The sequence below is a fragment of the Stegodyphus dumicola genome, chromosome 5 (assembly GCF_044657685.1).
Source record: "Stegodyphus dumicola isolate Sdum_Otavi_A_Nest chromosome 5, ASM4465768v1".
Lineage (NCBI taxonomy): Eukaryota > Metazoa > Arthropoda > Arachnida > Araneae > Eresidae > Stegodyphus > Stegodyphus dumicola.
Window position 1 is genome coordinate 171,791,001 of NC_140772.1, and position 23,692 is coordinate 171,814,692.

Consider the following 23,692-nt stretch of genomic DNA (forward strand, 5'->3'; position numbering starts at 1 on the left):
CGCTTTTAGCTAAAATTACTATTTCGTTATTAGAATTAATTATTTGAGCACATTTTTCTTTGAAAATTATTGAAAGATCATTTGCAGTTTCTTTAGACACTGAGATTAAATTGTTTTTCAAATCAGGTAGGTACACATAATACATTTTTAAGTTTCATATTTTCGGTTTTAGAACCCATACGAACTTTAAATTTAACAGTTCCTTTTCCGATAGATTTAAGTATTTTATCAGCAGCTGATTTAGCATAAGTATCACCTACCTCTTGAATTTCTTGGAACAGTTCCTTGCTGTTACACATACGCGATGTTGCACCACTATCCAGACAAAAATTGTCTTTAGAATTACTATTTGTGCATGATACGGCTTTTTCTTGCTCCAAGGACCAATTTTCTGCAGACATTGCAGTCTCTTTAAGGCGTTTACTTTTAATTTCTTTACTTTTCTTCTTACATTTCAATGCTCTATGCCCATACATATGACAGAAGTTGCATCCGTAGTTACTGTCTTTGGTTTGCAGACTTATCTCGTTTCAGTTTAGGAAGCAGTCGTTGAGTATGCTTCCGATCTTTTGAATAGAACACATGTTGTTGTTCAGAAAACAATGCATCTTTATTTTTGCGAGAGCTAGCTTCTTCCAACAGTTTAATTTTTAGCATTTCTGGAGGTTGCAGTTCATCATGAGATTCGATGGCTGTAAGCAAATCATCCGCAATGTTTATTTCCATTCCTTTCAGTTTGTCCATAAGAATGAAAAAATCATTTAGATGAACAATTGTTTGTTTAGAATCACTCATTTTTGTAAAAAGCAATTTTTTTAGAATTGTGGCCTTTCTAGCTGGTCCTTTCGATTCGTAAATAGAATGCAATTTACTCCATAGTTCACGAGATGTTACACAATTCTTTACCTGTGGAAGTTCACTGGGTAAGATGGATAGGATTATATCCGCTTGTGCTTTTTGGTCATTAGTTTTCCATTTAGTAAATCCTTCATCACCAGGTTCTGGTTTCGGAATTTTCCCAATTACATAGTCCCAATGATCATTTTTAATCAGTATTGCTTCCACGTGTCAAAGTTGTCATTGTTTAGTTTTTCAATTGAAACTGTATTTGTCGTCATCATTTTCATTTCAGTCGACACAGCTTGGCTTGCCGAAAGAATTTAACAATGGTGGTTGGGCTGCACAGTTAAGTACTGTCTGGGCCCACGACCATTGAAGAATAAAATGACATCTTCCATATACATGACAAACATTTATTTAAGCTATGAAGACGCTGAACAAATGAGTAAAAACATGATATTACACAGCGCTTAGCACTTCTCACTTACATGTGATGACGTTGGCTAACTACAAAGAAAAGTATTACGCAGCAGAGAACTTGCTTATCACGCGCATGCACTAGGGGAATCAACGGCGGTTGCCAACACAATTAACGTCCTGTTTGCTAAAAACATTGTGAAAATAAATATCAAACGAACTTTCTCAGTTTTAGACAATTGAATTTAAATGCAGTTGAAGTAAAGTAGCAGACGATAACACGGCGAAGGTAAAAATTTACTCTTACAAATATTTTTTTTAAAAATCTGAAATGTGTCAGCTTTTAAATTACGTCTAAAGGGCCGTTTTGTTAACGTTTTGTGTGTTACCTTTGTTTATTAAATATTATGTTCTTTGCACTTAAACCATAAAATTTAGTTCAATAGCAATGTCGCAAAATAATTTTAAAATGAGCATATCTTTAGAATTTCCGATACACAGTTCGACGCGCAGGAGATAAAAAGGTGTACCCCCCGTCGAGTATTGCCATTGCTCGGTTTTAAATTGTTGAATTTGTTACTCAGAAATTCCTTAAAGTTTTACAAAATATGAAATCGATAATAAAACAAATTAGAAATTTGGGATTTTAGATGCCCATATTCAAAGTAGGATTACGCCATTAAAAATTAGATGGCTCTAGATACTGTTGTTTTATCATAATGTAAGAAATACACATACATTTATGCAGATTTTTCATTATTTAATTTCTTCAAATATAATGCAGGACTCCAACATTTTGTGGTAACAGTTTGAAAAGTGAATCGGCACTTATAGGAGTCCAATGCAAAATGCCAAACGAAAGTAATAGTCCTTCGGGACTCAAATCCCTTTGGATTTAAAAAGGAAGAAAAACGGAAATTAAAAAAAAAATTCATCATCTATATTAAATAAAATAGCTTTTCATACAGTATTAATAAATATTTATTACACATCACAAGGGGGAAAATTTCATATAATTAATTCTTCCTAATAATTTATTTGAAATTTAAAGTTAAAAATATCAGTGGCAATTCACTAGGAAAAAAATCCATAAACCACATTTGGTGTTGTTATCGAAAAAAAAAAGCAAAATTTAAAAATGGCAAAATATGTAAATCCGTGTACATCTTAGAAAATTCTGAATAAAAACACTCTAATTTTTTGCAGGTATGCTTAGAACTACACCTACTTTAAGAAGACAGTAAAAATTTTATAGGTTATAATTCAAATTTTGTTTCACAAAATTTACAAAAATTATTTAAAAATAGAAATTAAAAAAATAAAACACAAAAAATGGGTGAATTTTATATGGAATGGACCTAAATTTTGAAATGTTAAAAAAAATCAAAAAAGTTTAATAAAAAAAAGAGATATTAATAAATATATGCCAAATTCAATTAACATTGATTGAGGAGGTAAAATTTTGAGAGCTAATTTTTTAAAAACTACTCGTACGATTTTTACAAAACTTGGCAGTCTGACATAATTTGAGTCGTAGAATTGAAAGATGTAAAAAAATTGGTATGTTATTTCAGAAAAAGTCTGATTTTGTATCAAAATACCTATGTTAGAAAAGTGCTATATATAAATCTAATATATATTCTAAGTAATGCTTTCAAGACATGAAAAATGCAATTTGAATTTTGTGAATTGGCCCAATAGAACAGGAGCTATAGAACAGTCTTTTTTTTTTCGCAGTGTACATTGCGCATTTTTTGCCTTAAAGTGATTAAATTACATAGTTCTTGTCTACGGTTTTTATGCCATTAGTTAATCTATATGCAATTGTTGTAGAATTATCAGCAATTTCAAAGTTGCTTAAATGCGACTAAGCCTAATTTTTTCCTTCCAGAGAAACTATATTTGTTTGCACTTGAAACTTAGCAGAATAGTGAATTAAGTCAGTTTCTGCAACTGCTGTGCCGAGTCGGGCCGAAAGTAAACTTTGAATTTTGTGCACCGAAAAATCTGCCTTGTTGCCTGCTGGCCGAATTACTTATTTTTACATAGAAAATCTTATTTTAATTGTAAAAACTGTTTTTTAATTGTTTAAACTGTTAAAAAAATATAAACTGTGTTTTATAAACTGTATGTTGAAAAAATATAAACTGTGTTTTATATTTTTTCAATTTTTAATAAAGACATTTTAAGGTTTTATGTATTTTTGCCTTGTCAGGAAGTGAGACCTGAATTAATTGAATGAGAAATACATTTCTAATGAAATTCATGAAAAAAATGTGTATAATTTAATATTCTGTACAAGGAAGTCATGTGATGTACACATCAGATTTTTTTATTCTTAATTTACCGAGTTTTTTATCCATTTATTCAAACACCCTGATCATGTATGTTCTTATGCTTTTACTGTTATAGGAAAATTACAGAAATGTTTATTTTGTTCATTTTTTCTGACTATTTACATTGTAAAATAATGTAAAAATTAATATATAATGCAATTCTTAAATATTTTTTTAGTCACAAATTCTGTCTTTTATTGAAAATACACACAGAAAAAGGTAAGTTTTTTTTACCTACTACCTAAGTTTCAAAGTTCTAGACACGTGCTTGTTTCGCAGTGCGACTATCACCCACAGATCAATGGGCAAGAGTATTTTTTTTAATTCATATATTATTTGTCTCTAGGATCATAATACTCAATTTCTAGAGTTTTTTAGTTAAAACATTATAAAAATAATATCACATGTATCAAACACTCGGTCATCAGTGGGTGTCAGACATATTAATTTAATAGTTACATGTAAATTTATCCAAAGTTTTTCATATACATTTCTAAAAGTGAATTATCTATATCATCTGAACAAATTTTTTTTAGAAGGCAAATACAACTTACCTCACTCACAAGAGAAGAAATAGTTTTCATTTTCTGCAAGAAAAACAAATACCAATCCAGTGATGCACGGCCATTTTGTTTTTTGCTTCCTACATGGAAATGCTGGATATTTGCTTTGTTTCTTGAGGATAACACTAAATGTTTTGATACACGACTGTGGTATAAAAATGAAGTCTTTGCAAGCATCATTGCCCCCTTCTCATTTCTTCGTATGACAAGGGAATGAACTCGAGCCAAAACAATTTCTTCAGGCTCAGACAAAAAATAGTCTTGAACTGAAAAGTTATTAGAAATGAATATTTATATATACTCATCTATCTGATCACAAAATATTTGGTGCACAGAAATATTCAAAAAGTATTTAATATTTTGAAAAAAAAATAAATGTATATCCTTCTTTACTTTTAAATCCGATGATATTATTGCACTCTGTTCATAAAATTAAAAAGATCCCTTAATATCTATGCATTATACATAAATACAGACACACAAAAATGGGCATATAGTTTTTAAAGAAATATCAGAAATAAAATTTTAAAAAGTTCTTAATACAGTCAAAAGTCGTTAATTCGGACACCCATAATCCGGAATGATCTATAATCCTGACCTCAAAGGTACAAATTTTCTGCGCATGCGTCGCGTTGAAGCGTAAGTCCTTCACCGCTGCGAATTTGCATGTGCGCGTGCGCAAAATACGTTTACGAATGCGCGTTTAATGTATAACGGACGGGATAAGCTAAGCTAAAATTATCTAATTATCTATTTTCGTTAATATTGCAGATTGCGTTGTTCCTTAATCTTCGAATTGGATCCGGATTATTATTTTTTGCAGACTGTTAGAGCAATTTTATAAAAGTAAGCTTGAACTTTCGATTATGTCAAATAGAATTTCCGATATATATTTACTAATATGTAAAGGATATACAAAGCGAAAGTATCTTTCGGAGTCCATTAAATATAAAGTGGAATTGCTGCAAAAAATTGATAAAAGCATATCCTTTGTTTATCTAAACTTTAACGTTTGTTTATCTAAACTTTGTTTATCTTTAACGCGGCAGGCAGCGGCGTGCAATGAATTGGAAGTTGATCTGTCAGCACTATCCTTATCTTAAGGGCAGATGTTTTTATTTTATTTGGCTTATAATTGCTTATTCAATGTAGTATTTCACCTCGTCTTTGATATGATTTAAATCAAATGCCTCGTCATTATAATTCGCTTCGGATAGCGAAGAAAGTGACAGAGGTTATTGAAAACGAAAAAATTTCGATTGACAAATTACTCGGTATTCTCGACATAGCAATTATAGGACTTGAACAGCGGAACTTTGTAACTGAACAAGAAATTATGTCTGTTTATAGAATTAAAGAGAAAGTATTATCACATAAAAAACGAAGCAACTTAAACAACTTACATTGAAAGAAATGTTTAATAAAGTAAACAAATAAATATTAAGCTTTTTTTTTAAATTTTGATAACCTTTAGATCATAATTGTTCTTTATTTCGTAAATTACGGTTTCATATTTTTAATTTTATAATTTCTGCATGCCATTTTACCAGATTTAAAATGATGATCTATAATCCGGAATCGCCGAAGTCCCGACGAGTCCGGATTAACGACTTTTGACTGTAATTCAAATTAAAAAACGAATAAAATGTAGAAATATAATAAATTTCAACTTTCTTCTGCAGTTGTCAGTAGGGAGAAGCCATAGGAGACCATAGAAAGGAGATCAACATCAATTACATTTCTATAGTTTGTCTTTTTCCAATTTTAATTTAAATCATCAAGGATAGTTTTGATTTTAATTTTACTGTCAAATAAAAAATGCCTTTTTACTTGCTCTTCATAATGTAGGGAATTTAATTTAAACTTCAACCATTTCTTCAAAAAATTTAATAGTTTTTATTATTTGCAGCAGCAAAAGGCATAGTTTCAACAATTCTTTTTGCTTATACTACATGTGTGTGTGCACGTTACTAGTAAACATTGAAATCCGACATCCTATAGAATACCTGCACTTTTCACAGAATGCCAGAAACTAACTGACAATATATGAAACAATTAAATATTAGCATATATAAATAATTATTAGGCATTCTACAGAATCTCAGATGTCAAACTGCCAAAGTAAGAAATACATATTCATAGTACATACAGTGCATAAAAAAAATATATAATATTTTATGCAATATATTGTTTATAGTTATATTGAATGTGACAAAGGACAGTTTCTACCGACTTCGAACTTCTGAAAGAATCTTAAAACAACTATATACGAGATCATAGATTTTTATGTTCTAAGAACTTGCTTAGACCTGAAGAAATTCCTGAACATGAAATTCCTCTCTGGTCAGAGAGAAACTCAACAGTTGCCCTGTCCAATGGAAGTGGCCAAGGATTCATCAAGTGTATGCTCATGAAATGTTCCTAAGTGAAAAAGTAATGAAGTGAATTCAGAATGTCATTCAAGCCTTCCATACTGCTACAAATAGGTTACTTATAATTTCTTATTTTTTTATACGAAAATTCTGTTTCATTTAATACAAAAGGCATAAATTTTGTTTCACACAATTTCCACTTTTCTTTATGTATTTTGAATAAAAATCTTTTAATAGCAGTCTTTCATTATTTTTTTTAAATATTTATATTTTTGAGGAATGAACATCTTTCATATAATAGCCTTATCATGACTTTTTTACATAATTTGCCTACAGAACATTTATCATTCCATAAAAAGCAAGACAATATAGACGAAACGGAGATTTCTGAGGAATTGCAGATGCAGGACTTTGGCATTTTCTCAAAACAGAGCAAATGGAGTAACAATATACTAAAAATTAGAAACTCCTGAAAGAATTTAAAGTTTGAACTATTGATCAAGAAACATTTATTCTTTCTTAATTTCTTCAATGTCTGGTGAAGATCTTCTTCCACAACAGCCCACAAAATGCTTTCATCAAATGGAATTGAACAACCTTTCTTAAGAGGATCTAGGACTTTCAGCCATTGTCGTTTTACCACTGCTTCTTTGCTGACAAGACAAACTTTTGGCAGCTGATTCACCATAGGCCATTTTGCCATCAAGCAGAAATAGATTACTTAACAAAGGTTGCTTATAATATATAAATTACTTGCTTACAAATGTGGGCACAAAGAAATTACACAGAGTTAGAAAATTATGTCAATATCAAATACAACAAAATTATCTCATTTCATAATTATGAGCTAAACCTGAGATACTCTGCTATATGATCATTTTTTAAAATAACTAATGACAAACTTTTTTTATCAGCTAGCTTATACTTTTTTCAATTTTAAGATGGAAGATTACCACCCATTCGTTGTTCATAATAAGTATCTCTTCCCTCTGAAATTTTTTAATCCCCTAAATGAATTTCAAGGTAATACAGTCAAAAGTCGTTAATCCGGGACTTCGGCGATTCCGAATTATCGATTTTTCCGGATTATAGATCATCTAAAATTAAAAATATGAAACCCTAATTTATGAAATAAAGAACAATTATGATCTAAAGGGTATCAAAATTTACAAAAAAGAAAAAGCTTAATATTTATTTGTTTACTTTATTAAACATTTCTTTCAATGTAAGTTGTAAGTTGCTTCGTTTTATGTGATAATACTTTCTCTTTAATTCCATAAACAGACATAATTTCTTGTTCAGTTACAAAGTTCCGCTGTTCAAATCCCATAATTGCTGTGCCGAGAATACCGACTAACTTGTCAATCGAAATTTTTCCGTTTTCACTAACCTCTCTGTCACCTTCTTCATGTCTTTATCCATTTTTTGCAGCAATTCCCCTTTTTGTTTGATGGACATCGAAACATACTTTCGTTTTGTAGATCCTTTGGGAGCTCCAGCATCGGAAATTCTATTTGACAAAATCGAAAGTTCAAGTTTACTTTTATAAAATTGCTCTTACAGTCTGCAAAAAATAATAAGCCGGATCCACTTCGAAGATTAAGGAACAACGCAATCATCAACATTAACTGAAATAGATAATTAGATAATTTTAGCTTATACCGTCCATTATACATTAAACACGCACGCGAAAACGTATTCTGCGCTTGCGCACACGCATATGCACCGTCGTAAAGGTCTTACGCGCACGCGTAAATGCCTATGCACATGTGTCAATGCGGCGCATGCGCAGAAAATTTTTAGCTTTGAGGTCTGGATTATAGATCATTCCAGATTATGGGTGTCCGAATTAACGACTTTTGACTGTATTTAAGTAATCCTAAAAAATTTGTTTAATTATGAAAACTTTTTTCTTTAAAAATTTAAACAAGAGGCTCAGTAGAATGAGAGAGGCCCAGTAGAGGCCTTAAGTGTTGTAAGTAAACAAAATCATACTAAATTAACTTTATATGTCAAGATATATAAGCATGTATAGAAAAATATGTCAATGGCAAATTGGCCTGACAGCAAACTGGCCCAAAGGTGAAATGCCATAATGGCAAAGGTAATAGTCCCATTCTCTCAAGACATCTTCAAGAGGCAAAACTGCTATTACATAATCTGTAGAACTACTTTTGAACTTTGGAATGTTTAAAAGATTTGCATAAATTGCACTGACATCTGCAGTTGCAGTAGTTATATTATAACTGCAATTAAACTGAAAAAACATATAGTGGTTAAGCTTCTTCAAGTTTACCATTAGTCATTTCATAAATAAACTTTTTGGCTGAAAGAGCCACATGTGTACATGTACATAATCAAAACTGGAATAAGCTTAATGCTACTATAATACCAAGTTCAAAAAAGCAGTGTTACTTATAGGCATGACATTTTAACCACTTGCGCTAAAAAGACGTGCTCGGCACGTCGAGATGCTTTTGTCTCAAACCGTGTGCAAAAATGAAAATAATGTGGTGCAAATGTCGCCTAACAGCAAGATTGTTTATTTCTCGAGTTACCGCTCTGGATTGCACTCGCAGATGCGGGGCGGCGTAAATGAGATACTTTACCGCTTGTTATATTGTAGTGCATGGCACCGCAACCGTGAAATTCAGTCGGAGTGCAAGTGGTTAAGGATATCTGTAAGTAAATAGTTTTAACTACACCTTTTCAAATCATCATATATCTCCAAACAATTTTAATATTTATTGAAAAAGATCAATGTGTTAGTGTAAATTTAAATCAAACTAATCAAGATTTAACAATATTTACATAGTAAGTCCCAATATTATTAGTTTTGAAAGCAATATTAAAAACAACTAAAAAATGCTTACAACTATTTTCAGTATTAAAGCAACTTTAATGTACAGATTTATAATGCAGTAATAAAAAAATATAAATCTCAATTTTTATATTTACCTTCTGTATCTTCGATAGTTAAGTTTGATTCAAATAAATCATCCCAAAGAAAGAAAGAGTTTCTCCAAGGCTCAGAAGCAACTTTGCATACTGTTTTAAAAACCTCTGCATAATCTTTTGTTATCACAGGAAACTTGTTAAAGTAGAGAGATATAGTCTTCAATAAATCTTGCTTCCTTGTGACTTTACTCCATATAGGAGAGAAAATACAAAGAAGAGTTTTCCTGTTAAAATACAAAAACAAAACATAAAAAATGTATCCCCAGTCAACATTTATTAAATTTGATAACTATAATATGGTAGCCAACATCACCACTTCCAAGTTTAAATTGAAGTAGGCTCTAAAGAATTCTGTCTTTTTCATTTTACATTAATGCTTTCATCCAGACTTTTAAATACTAAAAATTTTAATTTCATTCTTTGTAACACAGATGTGCTTAAAGTTTCATGCTTATTTTTTTTCCAGTTCTCCAAAAAATTCCTGAAACAACATATCCCAATCATAAAAAAGATTTCAGATCACATATCCTTAATCATGTAGTATAAGGTATTTTCTTCCTCCTTTCTGCATGCCTTCATGGTGTAACAGTAACACACTTGTTCGACAACATGTATTCGAGAGGTACAGGTTCGAGACCAGCAAAGGCATTGCTCATTTTTCATGTTTCCTGCTTCGTAATAACCTAATGTCTCTACAGTGTTGTCTAAACTAAAAAAGATGGTGGATGATGATTCGTCACTACCAGGATTTGGCAACTAAAATCCAATCGTCCTTTAAAAAAGGGAGTATATAAGGTATTTTCTCTCTTCTTTCTGCGTGGGTTCGTGGTGTAACGGGAGCACACTCGGCACATAATTTAAGAAGTCCAGGTTTGGAGTCTCAGCAAGGACACTGCTCACTTTTCACATTTCCTGCTTCAAACTAACCTAATGATTCTATAGTAGGACACATTTGTATTACTTTTTAGTGAAGATACATACTTAAATAGCAAAGATATGAAACTACTGAATGACTTCACTCCCTTTAGCTATAAATTTGCTATTTACAAATGATATACAGTTGATTCCGGTTAATCGGACCACATCGGGAAGTGATCGTTTTGGTCCTAATAACCGGCTGGTACGATTACACGAACATGTCCTATGTTGCAAGACGGGACATGCTATATGTAGCAAATAGTAAATGTACATGTAAATCATGTACTAAAATGTAATTATGACCTTTATTGTGCGGTACACACGTATGATGAACATACATGTACAAACAAGAACTAGAGTCAAAACTTTTTTCATTGAGAAAATTAATTTAGAAACAAATTATAAGAAACAATCTCTATGATACTCAGCATGCGAAGCACAATAAAAAAAAGTTCTTACCAAGTTCCAGTCAACATTTGAAGAACTTATCCAACGTGATCTAACGTGTTCTCTTGACGGATTGCACGTGAACAAAATCGCCACAAACTTCTAATGCAGCAATGGGACTGCCCTCATTTTCCTCCTACATGAAATACCGATGCAAAGTTTCAATGCATTTCTTCTGATCCTGTGTTGTTACTTGCACCAACTTATTAGCGGCATCACCATCATCACTTTCTTGGTCTTCCGATGCTGTCGTGTTTTGCTGCAACTCGAGCAACGAATGCAGCGTCGTAATCTTCATTTTTACCGTAGCATTGAAGCTCATTGTCAACGGGTAAAAATTTTTTGCAATTTTGTACCTGTTGTTGAAGTTTCACATGTAAATCATCATTTTCACTTTCAATGAGCATGTCCACATCCATCTCCAAAACCAAGAGCATAAAAACACAGTGAGAAAAACACTTCTGAATTGTCTCACTGCTCATTTTTTTGCCAGCTGTCGGCCACAAATGTAACTGCTTGTAAGATGTTGACCTTTGCACTGACTTTGCTGGCTTTTGACAATGAGGTCAGCAAACTTTCTTCAATTGCTTCAAGTATGTAATTAACCAACCAACCTTGCATGATAAAGGGTCTTAAAATTTTTTATGATGCCCATGTCCATTGGCTGGACCAAAGCTGTGGTCCTTGAAGGTAGAAATTCCAGTCGGACGTTCATCAAGCAATCTAAATGAGGATGGGCTGCACAATTATCAAGAAGCAGCACTTTTCTCGACTGGCGTTGTAGCTCTCTGTCCCAATCTTTCAGCCATTCTTTAAAAAGTTCAAAGGTCATCCACTCATTTCTGTTCGCACAATACACACCTGGTAAACTCTCCATCCTAAGTCCTTTAGAGCAGTGAGGCTTAGTGCTTTTTCCTATAACCAACACAACAGCTTCCTCCAGTCCATTCCCGACATGTCCGAGTAGCAAAAGACAGTTACGCGATCCATTCCTTTTTTAGAGCCAGAGAGTGCAACATGTTTGCAACTTAACGAGTTGTCCAGTGTGACACGATAATACAGCCCAGTCTCATCAGCATTGTAGATGTCATCAGCTGAAAAATTTTCAAGAAGCTCGGGCAGTTTTGTTGATTTCCATTCCTCAGGCATTTGCACTATCAGCACTTTCTTTCTCGCCATGTGCTTTCTTGAATTTTATGTCATGTCTAAATTTCCATCGAGACAACCGTCCGTAGCTTTAAAGTCATTGTGGCCCAGCTTTTAACAAGTTCTTCTGCTTTGCATTTTAACATTGGGTTGCTTACTCAAACAGTAAGCCAGTAACAATGGCAAACCATTCATTAAGGGCCTCATTGACATCTGGGTCATTGCCTTCACGCTTCCGTTTTTTTGAAGTTCCTCCTCGTCCTTCACATTGTGCTCATTCTTCTTGCAGCTCATTCTCTTGTTTTATCAAGAGAAATTGTAGTCTTTGCCATTCCAGTTATTTCCACCAACCAATGCTGGCGTTTCGTGGTTGTTGCTTGATCTTATCCAGGAAACCAATTTTTTCAACTAACGTCAAGTCCAGTCGTGGCATTTTGGCAGGGGAGACAAGACACGCGCACAGATCACTGACTAAAGTGGTCTGAAGAAACCTTCTTTCGAGTTCAAGATGTTGAGGTTAAGAGGGAGATAAAATGCTCGCCATTCAAAGCTTTGGCACTAAAATTATCCCAAAGAGGTGATGAAATGATAGCTTTCTCCTGTAAACTTTAATCATGATTTGACAGGTGACAATTCCTTTCAGGTGGAGACTGACACTCTACTGTTCATTTCCTCAAAACTCGGAGGCACAGGTCAAAGAAAGTGTTGAAAATATGGCTTATTGTAACCCTTTTTCTGCTTCACCTCTCCTCCTTGAAATAATTCTAATTTTTACACGAGGTTTAGTTTTTATTTTAAAGGGATATAGCAATTACTTCTACTTCTCTTTCACTGTCACTGTTTGTATTAAGAACGGACTCTTTCAGCCTAATTAAGATGCAAAATCGAAACTCAAGGTTACATCATCTGGAAAGCTGAGTTGTGCCAACAGCTGATTGGCTGCCATGAGATGACGTCATGTCTACTTCATGTATAAGTATCTCGCATCGCTCTGGCTTAGTCCTTCTTGTTCCTGTTTTTCATTGCTCCTGGTGTGCTGCTAATTGGAAGACGTTATTGCGATGCTTGTCGTCCAGCGATAATTATCGTGGTTCCGGGCCATGTTGGCTTTTCCAAGATTGAGCATCATCCAATTCCAAGCTGTGTTCCCGGTGATCAACTGAAGTGGGCGGCATCCTGTTCCATGGCTAAGAGGTGTCAAATCTCAAGTTGTGGTTCCCAGTGATCAACGGCAGTGGGCGGCATCCTGTTCCAAGATTGAGCGGCAATAAATCTCAAGTTGTGGTTTCCAATGAGCAACTGCTGAAGGCGGCATCTTTAACACAAGCGTTTTTCAGGTCTAGCGGCGATGTTTTTCCCAGCTATGATTTCCTGTAAGCAACTGCAGTGAGCGGCATTTACCAATTCAAGTGCATTCAAGGTTTAATTTAATTTTTCAGGTGCCTTCTTGACCAAAAGCATAGACCTTTTTAGTCAAATGATATTCAAATTAATCGATAGTTTTTCTGTGTTTTTTTGCGAGTAATTGAATGCCAGTATTCATAGAACAGGTAATATATTTACTGTATCATTAATAGTGCAATATTCTTTAAAGGAAAAACCCTTGGGGTTAATGAATAGTTAACTGAGTGTGATTTTTTGACAATGATTATGTTACACCCTTTAAGTTTCTGGTATTGATCAAATTTATTTATTGTATTTTTATTTCTATATATATTGTTAATAAATTGGTTAAGTTTAAAAATATTTTTGTCATCTATGTCTGTACAATACATAATCTTAGGGAACTTCTATTGCTATTTTTGCTAAATGTTTTTTATACCTTTAAACTTTGCTTTTGCATCAGAAAGGTATAAGAAAATGGTGCGCGTGTTCACCTCCCACCGGTTTTACTTTTGTCATGCACTTTAAGGAATTCCTGACCTTTGATAAAGCATTTTCCTGGGAAGCCGCAACTACAAATCCTCCTATATGTCGCAGACCACCTATACATCCACTGTACGTGGCCGACTTGTGGCTTCTGTTTCTTATTCGCTTTCACGTTTTTTGGTCCGATTAAATGGAATTTTGGTCCAAATAAGTGAATAATATTAGGCTTATGTATTGTTTCGGTTCTTTAGGATTTGGTCCGAAAAAGCAGCTGGTCAGGTTAACCGGATTCGACTGTATTTTAAAATGAATTTTTATAAATTGATACCGATACCATTAAACATTTAAAAACTTATAAAGCTGTAATATCTGTTTGACGCCTGGGCAACAATGTTGTTTTGAAAACACTTAAACCGTTCAGGACCAATGTCATATATACGTGGCACAACAATTCCACCCCTACCAGCCCAGCGTTCTGTATACGTTTTTGTAAGAGTTTTTGTTTTTCTTACTCGTTTTAATTGGTCATTATATATAAGCCACAGGCATTATATTTTTATAATGTATTTACTTTACATATAATGTAATTATGTATAATGTGTATATATTGACGTGATCAATAACAGATATCCCGCCAGTGTCTGTGTGTGTGTGTGGGGGGGGTCTTTCCTTGATCACATTCCAGTCATCGTGGACACTGTTTTCGATTTAGAAAAACAGGAAGTTTTCTAATATAAACCTGATGTCACACAGGGTTTAAGGATGAAATATTTCTGAGTGTCTTTTGAAGAAGTTTTGGGACATGTGTTGGGGTTATATTCAGTTTCATTCTGTTAGCCATGGCTAAGGACCATATTACACAGCATTTGTTTCACACGAACAACTGCTTCAGACAGCTTTTCTGCCTTGTTTACTACTGAAAGAAAAACATGCGACTTTTTCCTTCCGTTCCAAAAAAATTGCAGGTTGTTCGTTTTCACCCAATAAGCTACCAGCTTGTTTATAGTGGGGAACCAGTTTCCGCTGTGTTAACCCCTAAGTGATGTATGGTGATTGGCTGTTGTGACAAAGCAGAAAAATTGTTCCAAACAGTTGCTTTTCTGAAAGAAAGCGACGTGTGATAGCAGCTTTAGAGACCTTACTTAAAAACTTAAAAATTTGTCCAAAATCACTAGACAATTCACCTTTCCATCTAACTGGAAGACAGTTTCCAAAAATTTACGTTGACGGAAAAGGTAATAAAGGTAGGAAAAGATGCGTTGTGTGCGCTAAAATCAAGGAAAAGCAAAAACAAACAACATATTTTGAGTGCAAAATATGCAATGTAAGACTGTGTGTCGATCCTTGTTTTGAATTATTTCACACACAGCAGAATTTTAAAATTGGAATTTAATTACTTACAGGTAATTCTCGTTGAGTATTTTTTTTTAAATTTCATATTTGTAATTTTTTTCATTTTTATAGTACTTATTCTGTGCGTATAGTTATGATTTTAGAATTTTGCCTGTTTATTTCTATTAATGCGACATTCTTCATATTAATACACATTAAAAGCGAAACTTCAAAAATTGAAGTCAATATCAAAATGCTGATTTCATACGATTTTTTTGTAAAATTAAGCTTAACTGCTGAAAATGTACGGGCCGGTGGCGACGATACATTTCAGTGGGTCTGGTCCCATGACTGCGCTTTGTCTCCTGGCACTGGTCCTTAAGGGGCTAAAGGCTTATTTTCTACTGAATAGTCACACACATAAAAAGTGATGAGGCACACTAGTGTTTTCAGTTGCCACCACGTTCTTATTCCAAGGTAACAAGCATTTACTGGCTCCTCCCTGAGCATGTCCCACTGCTAGCCCTACACCAATAACTGATGACACACTAAACCTACCATATTATATTACAGTATGCCACACTAGTACTGGATTTACATAAACGCTAAACGAGCTATAGAGTTTAGGACACTCCAAAAATGGTACCATATCCTATATAATTTTTTTTTTTCATATCCATTATAGTGTGTCCCAGATCTCAAATAGCTAAGCTCTTCAATAAGTCTACATACAGAACTGCACTACTCCAGTTGAAATAAGGTCATGTTCTAACGTTGAAGAAAGCAAGCGATTTCAGGCGACGTCTTTGTGTGTCGAAAATGTTTCGTTAGTGTCGGCATTTTAAATAAATAGCTGCTGTTGGCAACTTTTTTGTTTAGGTTTAAAATAACTGACACGGAATGTTATTGCCACGTTGATTCTATAATTAATACGAGTTATATTACATTAAATTTAAATAATAATGTCATACTTACACGTATCCAAAGTTTTTGTTTCCTGGTTTGGCAACAAAAAATTATTTGCCTAAGCTTTAGAGACATCGAAAAGAGACTTCATTTCAGAAAATGGGGATAAATTTTCCAAAATCTTATATAAAGGGTGATTTGACTCTTATTTTAGTTCAAGGTACAATTCACCTTGAATGAAACTGTTGAACAGCACAAAACTAACATGGTGCCAAATAAAAGTTTTAGTAAAACCTGACATTTGCTTTGTTATCAGTTATGTCTTTTTCAAACATGAAAGCTTTTGGAAAATCACTATCATTTCAAAAGATTTCTTTACAGTATTCGAAACATTCACAAAAAACTGACACAAAGTCCACTTAAATTCTGCATTGAACTTTAAGATTCAGTTTTATAGCCGCCATGACTGCCAGATCTGACACCTTTGGATTTCTTCCCATGGAGACATCTGAAGAAACTGGTCCATCGAGGCCTTGTTACTACAGAAAGAGACTCAGTTGCTCATCTTCATGCCACCTGTTACTTTGGTAGGCACGACATTGCTGCAATAAGTGCAGTCTCTGGACTTTAAACCTACGCTTCAATTTCCCAAACAAAATGCACCCTTCTTTCAGTTAACAATTGTAGTTTGCTGTGAAGTATTTTCTTGCACTTCTTTCCATAGGCTATCCAGTGTGTTACACCTGCGTTTAGACAGCACTTCTTACAGAAAAGCTAGGTATTTTTTAATAACCATGTTATACATGTAATATAAATTCATAAAAAATATTATTTTGCATGTATCTTATATTGGTACTTTACAAAGTTTCGCATAGCATACATACTGCATGCGTAAATTTCGTATATTAAACATTACATGCACAATTAACGGATCCAACTATGTTAAAATGATGTATTTGGTGAAAATATCGAATTAATTTCATTCTTTTATTAAAATATTTGAAATCTTGGCTAAAACCATCTTCATTTTAATTCTATGATAAATAGAAACCTATTACGATTCTACACTAAACTTAAGGTTACTATGTTAAAAAGATGAATTTTGGTGAAAACAGCATATTTTATGTTATTCTTTTATTATTTTTTTGTTATATTTGAAATCTTGGCTTTCTAAAACCGTCTTCATTTTAATTCTATGATAAATACAAATCATATTATATCCGTTTCAGTGCAAAACGGTAGCTCTCAAAACAACCGGAAGTTGTTGTCATTTGGATAATTTACATGTCTTTTCATTATATTTAAGTAATATCTGCATAGTGCTTGTATTTTCATGTTTGGCCTCATTTTACCTTTTATAATTTCTGAAATACTGTTTGGCAACATCAAATGTTGTTTACTATTTCTAGCATAGTGTAAGATATTTACATGGATTTCAATGCTTGATATTATTTTCTATTGATTGTGTATTTCTTAAAGTTTATGCAAGTTATTGAATTTAATCTTTTATTTTAATTTTAACATGGGTAACGGCCAAAAATAAGTGTGTGACTCAGAAGCGAAAATTCCGCGGACATCATACTTCTATACTGTTATTAAAAATAAAAATACAGCAAATGAAACGAAAATTAAATCTATATAACAAATTAAATATGAAAATATGATCAATAAATCAAATTTATTTGGAAACCATATAACTGACTCCGAAATATCTGCAGATGAATTTAAACCATTGTGTTGCCCATTATGTTTATCAACATGTTTAGAGTTAGTAGAAGATTCCACTTTTGGTTTGGCTTCAAACATGTCTATCAAACGTTAAAACTGCAGTTTTTGTAATTTGCAATAAGTAAAAAACAAAATAAAATGAACAACACATTCAGTTTGTTTTTGCTATGAGGCTAATAGTAAAAAGATATTCAACTAGCAAAAAACTGTGTGCAACATTCAATATGCCCTGCTTGTCAAAGGCAGGTTATAAAAATTGGGGAAAAAAAAAAAAAAAAAACACGTTTGCATATTGCCTCAGTTTGTTGCTCAAGATTCGATGAATGAAGCTACACCAGAAATCAAGAGCTTGATGATGTAAGTAAATGAGTAAATGTAAGTAAATGATTCTGAAAGAGTTTGTGTTATATCTTGCTACGGCAATGTCGATGACATTCTTTGAATGGCTGCATCACTGTTTTATCGATTGATACAGGTAAAGTCTTAGATGTTGAAGTAATGTCTAGAAAGCTGTAGAATTTGTAATCAAGTAAATAAAATGAATGAAACTAAAGCCCACGTGTGTTCTTCAAACAACTATGGTTCATCATTGAGTATGGAGGCAGTCGGTTCATACAGGATAATTTGAACACTCGAGCCAATTGAAGTATACAGAATTTTATGGTGAAGGTGATTTTCAAGGATATTCAGCTGTCAAAGATGTATATGGGAAAGACAGCATCACAAAATATGAATGTATCGGGCATATACAAAACACGGGACATGTTTGCGTAAATTCAAAGCTAATTATGAAAAGGTAGGGGGTAAAGGGAAACCCTCTACCTTTTCATGACAAATTTATAAATAAATTGCAAAACTGCTACGGAATTGCTATTCGTAACAATTCAAATAATTTGTTTGCAATGCAGACTGTGGTTGTAGCAGCCTTTTGTCACAGTTGTTCGGGAATAAATAAAACAATGCATGGACAGTGTCCGAAGGGCACTGATAGTTGGTGCAAATATCAATGTTCTGTAGCTGAAGGCAAAAAATATACTGAAAACTCTAATGGCCTTCCACAAAATATTATTAACTCTATAAAGCATTTGTATTTTGAACTTTGCGACCAAAAGCTGCTGAAAAAATGCCTTCATGGGAAAACTCAAAATGCAAATGAAAGTTTCAATAGATGTTTATGGCAAATTGTGCCGAAAGATGTGTTCGTAGAGCTCCCAAAATTTACTCTAGGTGCATATAATGCTGTTGTGCATTTTAATGAGGGATTTCAAGGAATCTTGACTATGTTAGGAGCATTAAATATTACTCCTGGTCCTTTTACTATCGAGGGATTCCGTATTGTCGACTCTAAACGCCATTTGTTACCAATAGCAAAACATGCTAGGAAAAAACTGAGAGGTATAAGAAAGTCAAATTCTTCTAAACTTGAGAGAGTAGAAGGTGTAACATATAAATGTAGGGGGGGTTATGTGTATAAAATAAAGAAATATGATTTGGATAAGTAAATTTATACTTTAAATGCAGTTTCTGAGAAACTACATTTTCGCATATATTTCAGCATTTAAAAAGCGATCACTGAAACAGTTGTTGATCAATTCATATAAAATTTGGCACAACTCTTTCTCATAATATACTTAAGAGCCTGAATTAGGTGCTTTTGGATACAAAGATTTTTAGTAAATTTATGCACTTTTAAATAACATAAAAGTTTGTTGAAAATTCTTATATCACTGTTTTAATTTGCAATATTTCAGTTGATAATATGAACACATCAAAACTCTTAATTCAGACCCTTAACAAGAGTTAAAGTAATGTATAAACAAATCAAAATATTCAGTAAAAATCAAAATTTTAAATAGGAGGATAGGAGGATTTTTTGGAAAGTTTTGAGTGGAATCTTTAAAAAAAAAATTTTTTTTTAAAATGATTTTTCAAAAAAAGGTGTTCCGAACATAGTCGGATACTGCATTTGCGAAAAACTAACACACGGTGCAGTTAAATTCTGCTTTAAAGATTCTACACTGAACTTAAGTAAACACGGCACTATCTAACAGTTTTAGTAAGAATTAATAGAGAGAACGTAAAAACAGCAATGCGAACGTAAGACGGGTAACTTGATTTCAAAATTGACAATATGGAAAAATATTGTTTCTAAAAACCAATTATTAATTCCTTGCTTATCAAGTATGACTTTCACCGATAGCAAGAATGCAACAATGACTATGTGGACCTAAGATGTGTGACATGAGTTTAATTTTCTAATATAAACAAACACCTTGAATGTGGACCCTGCAGGATAATTCTTCGAAATTTGATGTAGACAATGACTTTCCTCTTGTTTTGAAGTATGCAAAAATGTCATCACAACTGGAATAAAAACGTAGACTTTTATCTATTATACATACACAAACGGACAAGCACTCTTGTTTACATACCTAGATATTTTTAATGAATCTAGAAAGTGTACTTTCTCGAGTTCAGTTAGTAATTAATAACTGAAATAAATCTGCATTTATTGCTTTTAAATCAATTAATCTGTTAATTAAGAGCAGAATAAATTTGAAAAAAAAAATAAATAGCTTATGCTTTGCTAATAGACAAAAGCTCTGTCACGAGAAGCACTTGGGGCAGTGGCAATACATTTATTTTAAATCATTCTGTTTATTAAAGCTGGATGGCAAATATATTATGAATGGCAACACACTTCTTTTATGTCAGTAAGGTTTCTGATTAAATTTGAAACAAATATCTTATGCTTTGTAGAACGGCAACAAGCTTTACCACATTATGTACACACATTTTGATTAGTACACACTTTTGTCTCTCTTTTCTCTAAAAAAAGGTAATGCCTTACAAAGCTTAAAATGAGAAACAAAACTGGAACATGCATTTCAATCAGTTTACTAGTAAAAGACAAATATCACACGGGATGTTTGTGAAAATTGCAACACAATGAAGGAATTATGCAAATTGAATCAAACTTAGAGGAAATGTAAAATGAGGTAAAAACATGCAAATGATTAGAATTACAAAGCAACTACACATGTGTGGAATGAGAACTAGCTGCTTGTTCACTATCCAGTAGTGGCTAAAATTGAGGACACTTTTGGAAATTTTTCTTTTTGAACTTTGTATGCTTATAGAAAACGTTACGTTTCACAAAAAGCAAAATTGTATATATTATTTTAAAGAGAATTTATTACTGAATTCAATACAAAACACAAAATTCAATTATTTGCTATATAAAAAAAGTTAAACGATAATAGTTATCGATATACATTAGATAGTGATGATTGCAGCGAGTTATCAGTACTTAGTAGGGTACCCTTTATTTTTGATTACAGCTTCACATCGACGTTTCATTGAGATGACAAAGAGTTTTAGGCTCTTCTTTCGTTATTACACGATACCAGGAAACAATTATAGCCTCAATTAGCTCCCTTTTATTTGATGGGCGCCTCATTCGGACAACAGTTTTCAAACGGTGCCACAAATTTTCGATAGGATTGAGGTCAGGACTGTTTCCTGGCCATGACAACAATTTAATACTCTTTGTACAAAACCACTCTTTCGATATTTTGGCATTGTTAGAAAAGAGATCTCTGATGGAAGGTAGAAGTTTTGGTTCTAGAATAGTGTCAATGTATTTTCTGGCATTCAGTGTCCATGAAAGCAACAATACCATCTGCTGACATGCATGACCAAATCATAACACTAACCGAGTTCTTCACAGTTGCTTGAATGCAGTCAGGAAGTAGCTCTTCTCCTATTCTATGTCTTACATATTTTCGCCCATCACTACCGAATAACAATATCTTAGTTTCATCATTCCATATAACTTGTGACCACTGATCATCTGTCCAATTAATGTGTTCCTTGGTCCGCTGTAGTCTTTTTTTTTTTTTTCGTTGCTGAAAATTAAGATAAGGCTTTTACCGTGGAATTCTACCTCTCAGTCCAACATCTGTTAATCTTCTCCTGATTGTTCTTGAACTGACAGAAACACCAGCATCATTCAGATCACTTCTGATGGCCGCAGATGACATTTTTCTATCTTGGAGACATAGTCTTTTTATTCTTCTGTCATCAATAGATGTGGTGCACCTTTTTCGGCCTTCTTTGTTTTTTTTTATTGAATTTGTCTCTTGATATCGTAAACAAAACTTTTGGACTCCAAATGTAGTCACTGAATCACCTACCTGTCTTGCAAGTTTTATTTGATGTCATTGCTTTTTGACTAAATATTAAACATTTTTACAAGAATTCCTACTTGTAATTGCAGTGTATAAGAAACAGGTCCTCCTTCTACAGAACAAAGCAAAATAATGAATTGTTTCAAGTGTAAACATGATGTCAGCTTCTACTGGCAGTTACTAACATTTGATTAGTTCTCAGAACAAGAACAGTGATTGGCCAGGAAAGCTAGACATTACAAACCACTTCATAACTGTGTTTTTTATTTATATTAAAGTACATATAACTTTTTTTTTGTATTGCAAATAATTGAATTTTGTGTTTTGTATTGAATTCAGTAATAAATTCTCCTTAAAATGATATACACAAGTTTGCATTTTGCGAAACGTAACATTTCCTATAAGCATACAAAGTTCAAAAACATGAAAATTTCCAAGTGTCCACAATTTTGGCCACCACTTTATATAAAGGACTATAAAGTGCACTGAAATGTGTTTATTGCCCTCTGTCTGCGGTGAATGTTTAATTAGTAGTCGCTATGCCTCATCAACAGCAGAGGGTGCCATACCAACAACTAACAGAGTTTGAACAAGGTTGCATTGTAGGTATGCCAGAGGGTTTACTTTTGTATCGAGCAATCACAGCTCAGACACAGCGTAATGCCACAACAGTGATGCATGTTTGAAAGAAATGCACAAAGGAGAACCAAACAAGGTGAAAACCTTGGCAGTGGGGCATGTAATAGCATAACGGCTGCTATCCAGAATCATACCGCATAAATGACTGGCATCATGGTTTTGGGAGCTATTGAATATGATTGTTGATGCAGAAGCTGCTTATGAGGCCCTACAGAGAGTCAAATGCTTTAATTACATTAGAAATATTGCAAAGATTGTGAGCTTATTTTGTGAAGCCTTAGGAAATTACTTCAGTATCTGTAGAATTGAATTGCTTTTGTTTGAATCCATACTCGGAAATCAGAATCTTGGTTCTGTTCAATGAAAAACACCAGCTGATGAAATATTATGTGCTCCACATTTTTACCGATTGCTGAAAGTAACCCAATTTTTCGGAATGATACAGGAGCACTGTGAAATTTTCTTGCCTTAAGAATTGGCAAGATGATAGACTGATGATCTAGATTGATGGCAGATGTTCTAGATGTGATAAATCTAGATAAATGGAAGATGTTCCAAGTTCTAGAACTGTTGGGTTTAATATAGCGTTGTCTTGTGAGAGAAGCCAAATTTTGTTTAGTTAGTAGTTGAAGTGGTTATGCAGCGGATTTATGCATTCGCTCATCCTACCTTGTCTGTGCTAATAGAGCACCTAACTTGTAACCTCATACATTATGTAAATAATTCAATATTTGTGTGGCTTATCTTAGTTTTATTTTGAACCAACACCATCATCTCTCGTATTTATACCAAAAAAGAATAATGAACTTTTTAGGCATTGTGTTTAAATTTAAATGCACTATGTAGTTGATTTTTTAACATTCAGTGCGAACATCAGCAGTAAAGAGAGACAGATACTTGAAAATAGCACTTACAAAGACTTTTCTGAAACTTTCTTATGAGAAATTCAAAATTTCAAATCTAGCACTTTTTATAACATTATTAATCCACATGTGCATGCCCTGAATTTATCTAAGAATTAAATTTGATGA

General features: G+C 33.1%; 1 protein-coding gene across 1 annotated transcript in view; it reads right to left on the reverse strand.

The window, feature by feature from the left end:
• The window catches only part of LOC118187032 (uncharacterized), a 121,506-nt gene that overhangs the window by 72,251 nt on the left and 25,563 nt on the right, over positions 1-23,692 (reverse strand). Inside the window, exons 3-4 of the mRNA XM_035357216.2 lie at positions 9,487-9,710; positions 4,148-4,422 (exon numbers count right to left, since the gene is read on the reverse strand). Of these exons, the coding sequence (XP_035213107.2) occupies positions 4,148-4,422; positions 9,487-9,710 (499 nt within the window). The remainder of the gene's footprint in view (positions 1-4,147; positions 4,423-9,486; positions 9,711-23,692) is intronic.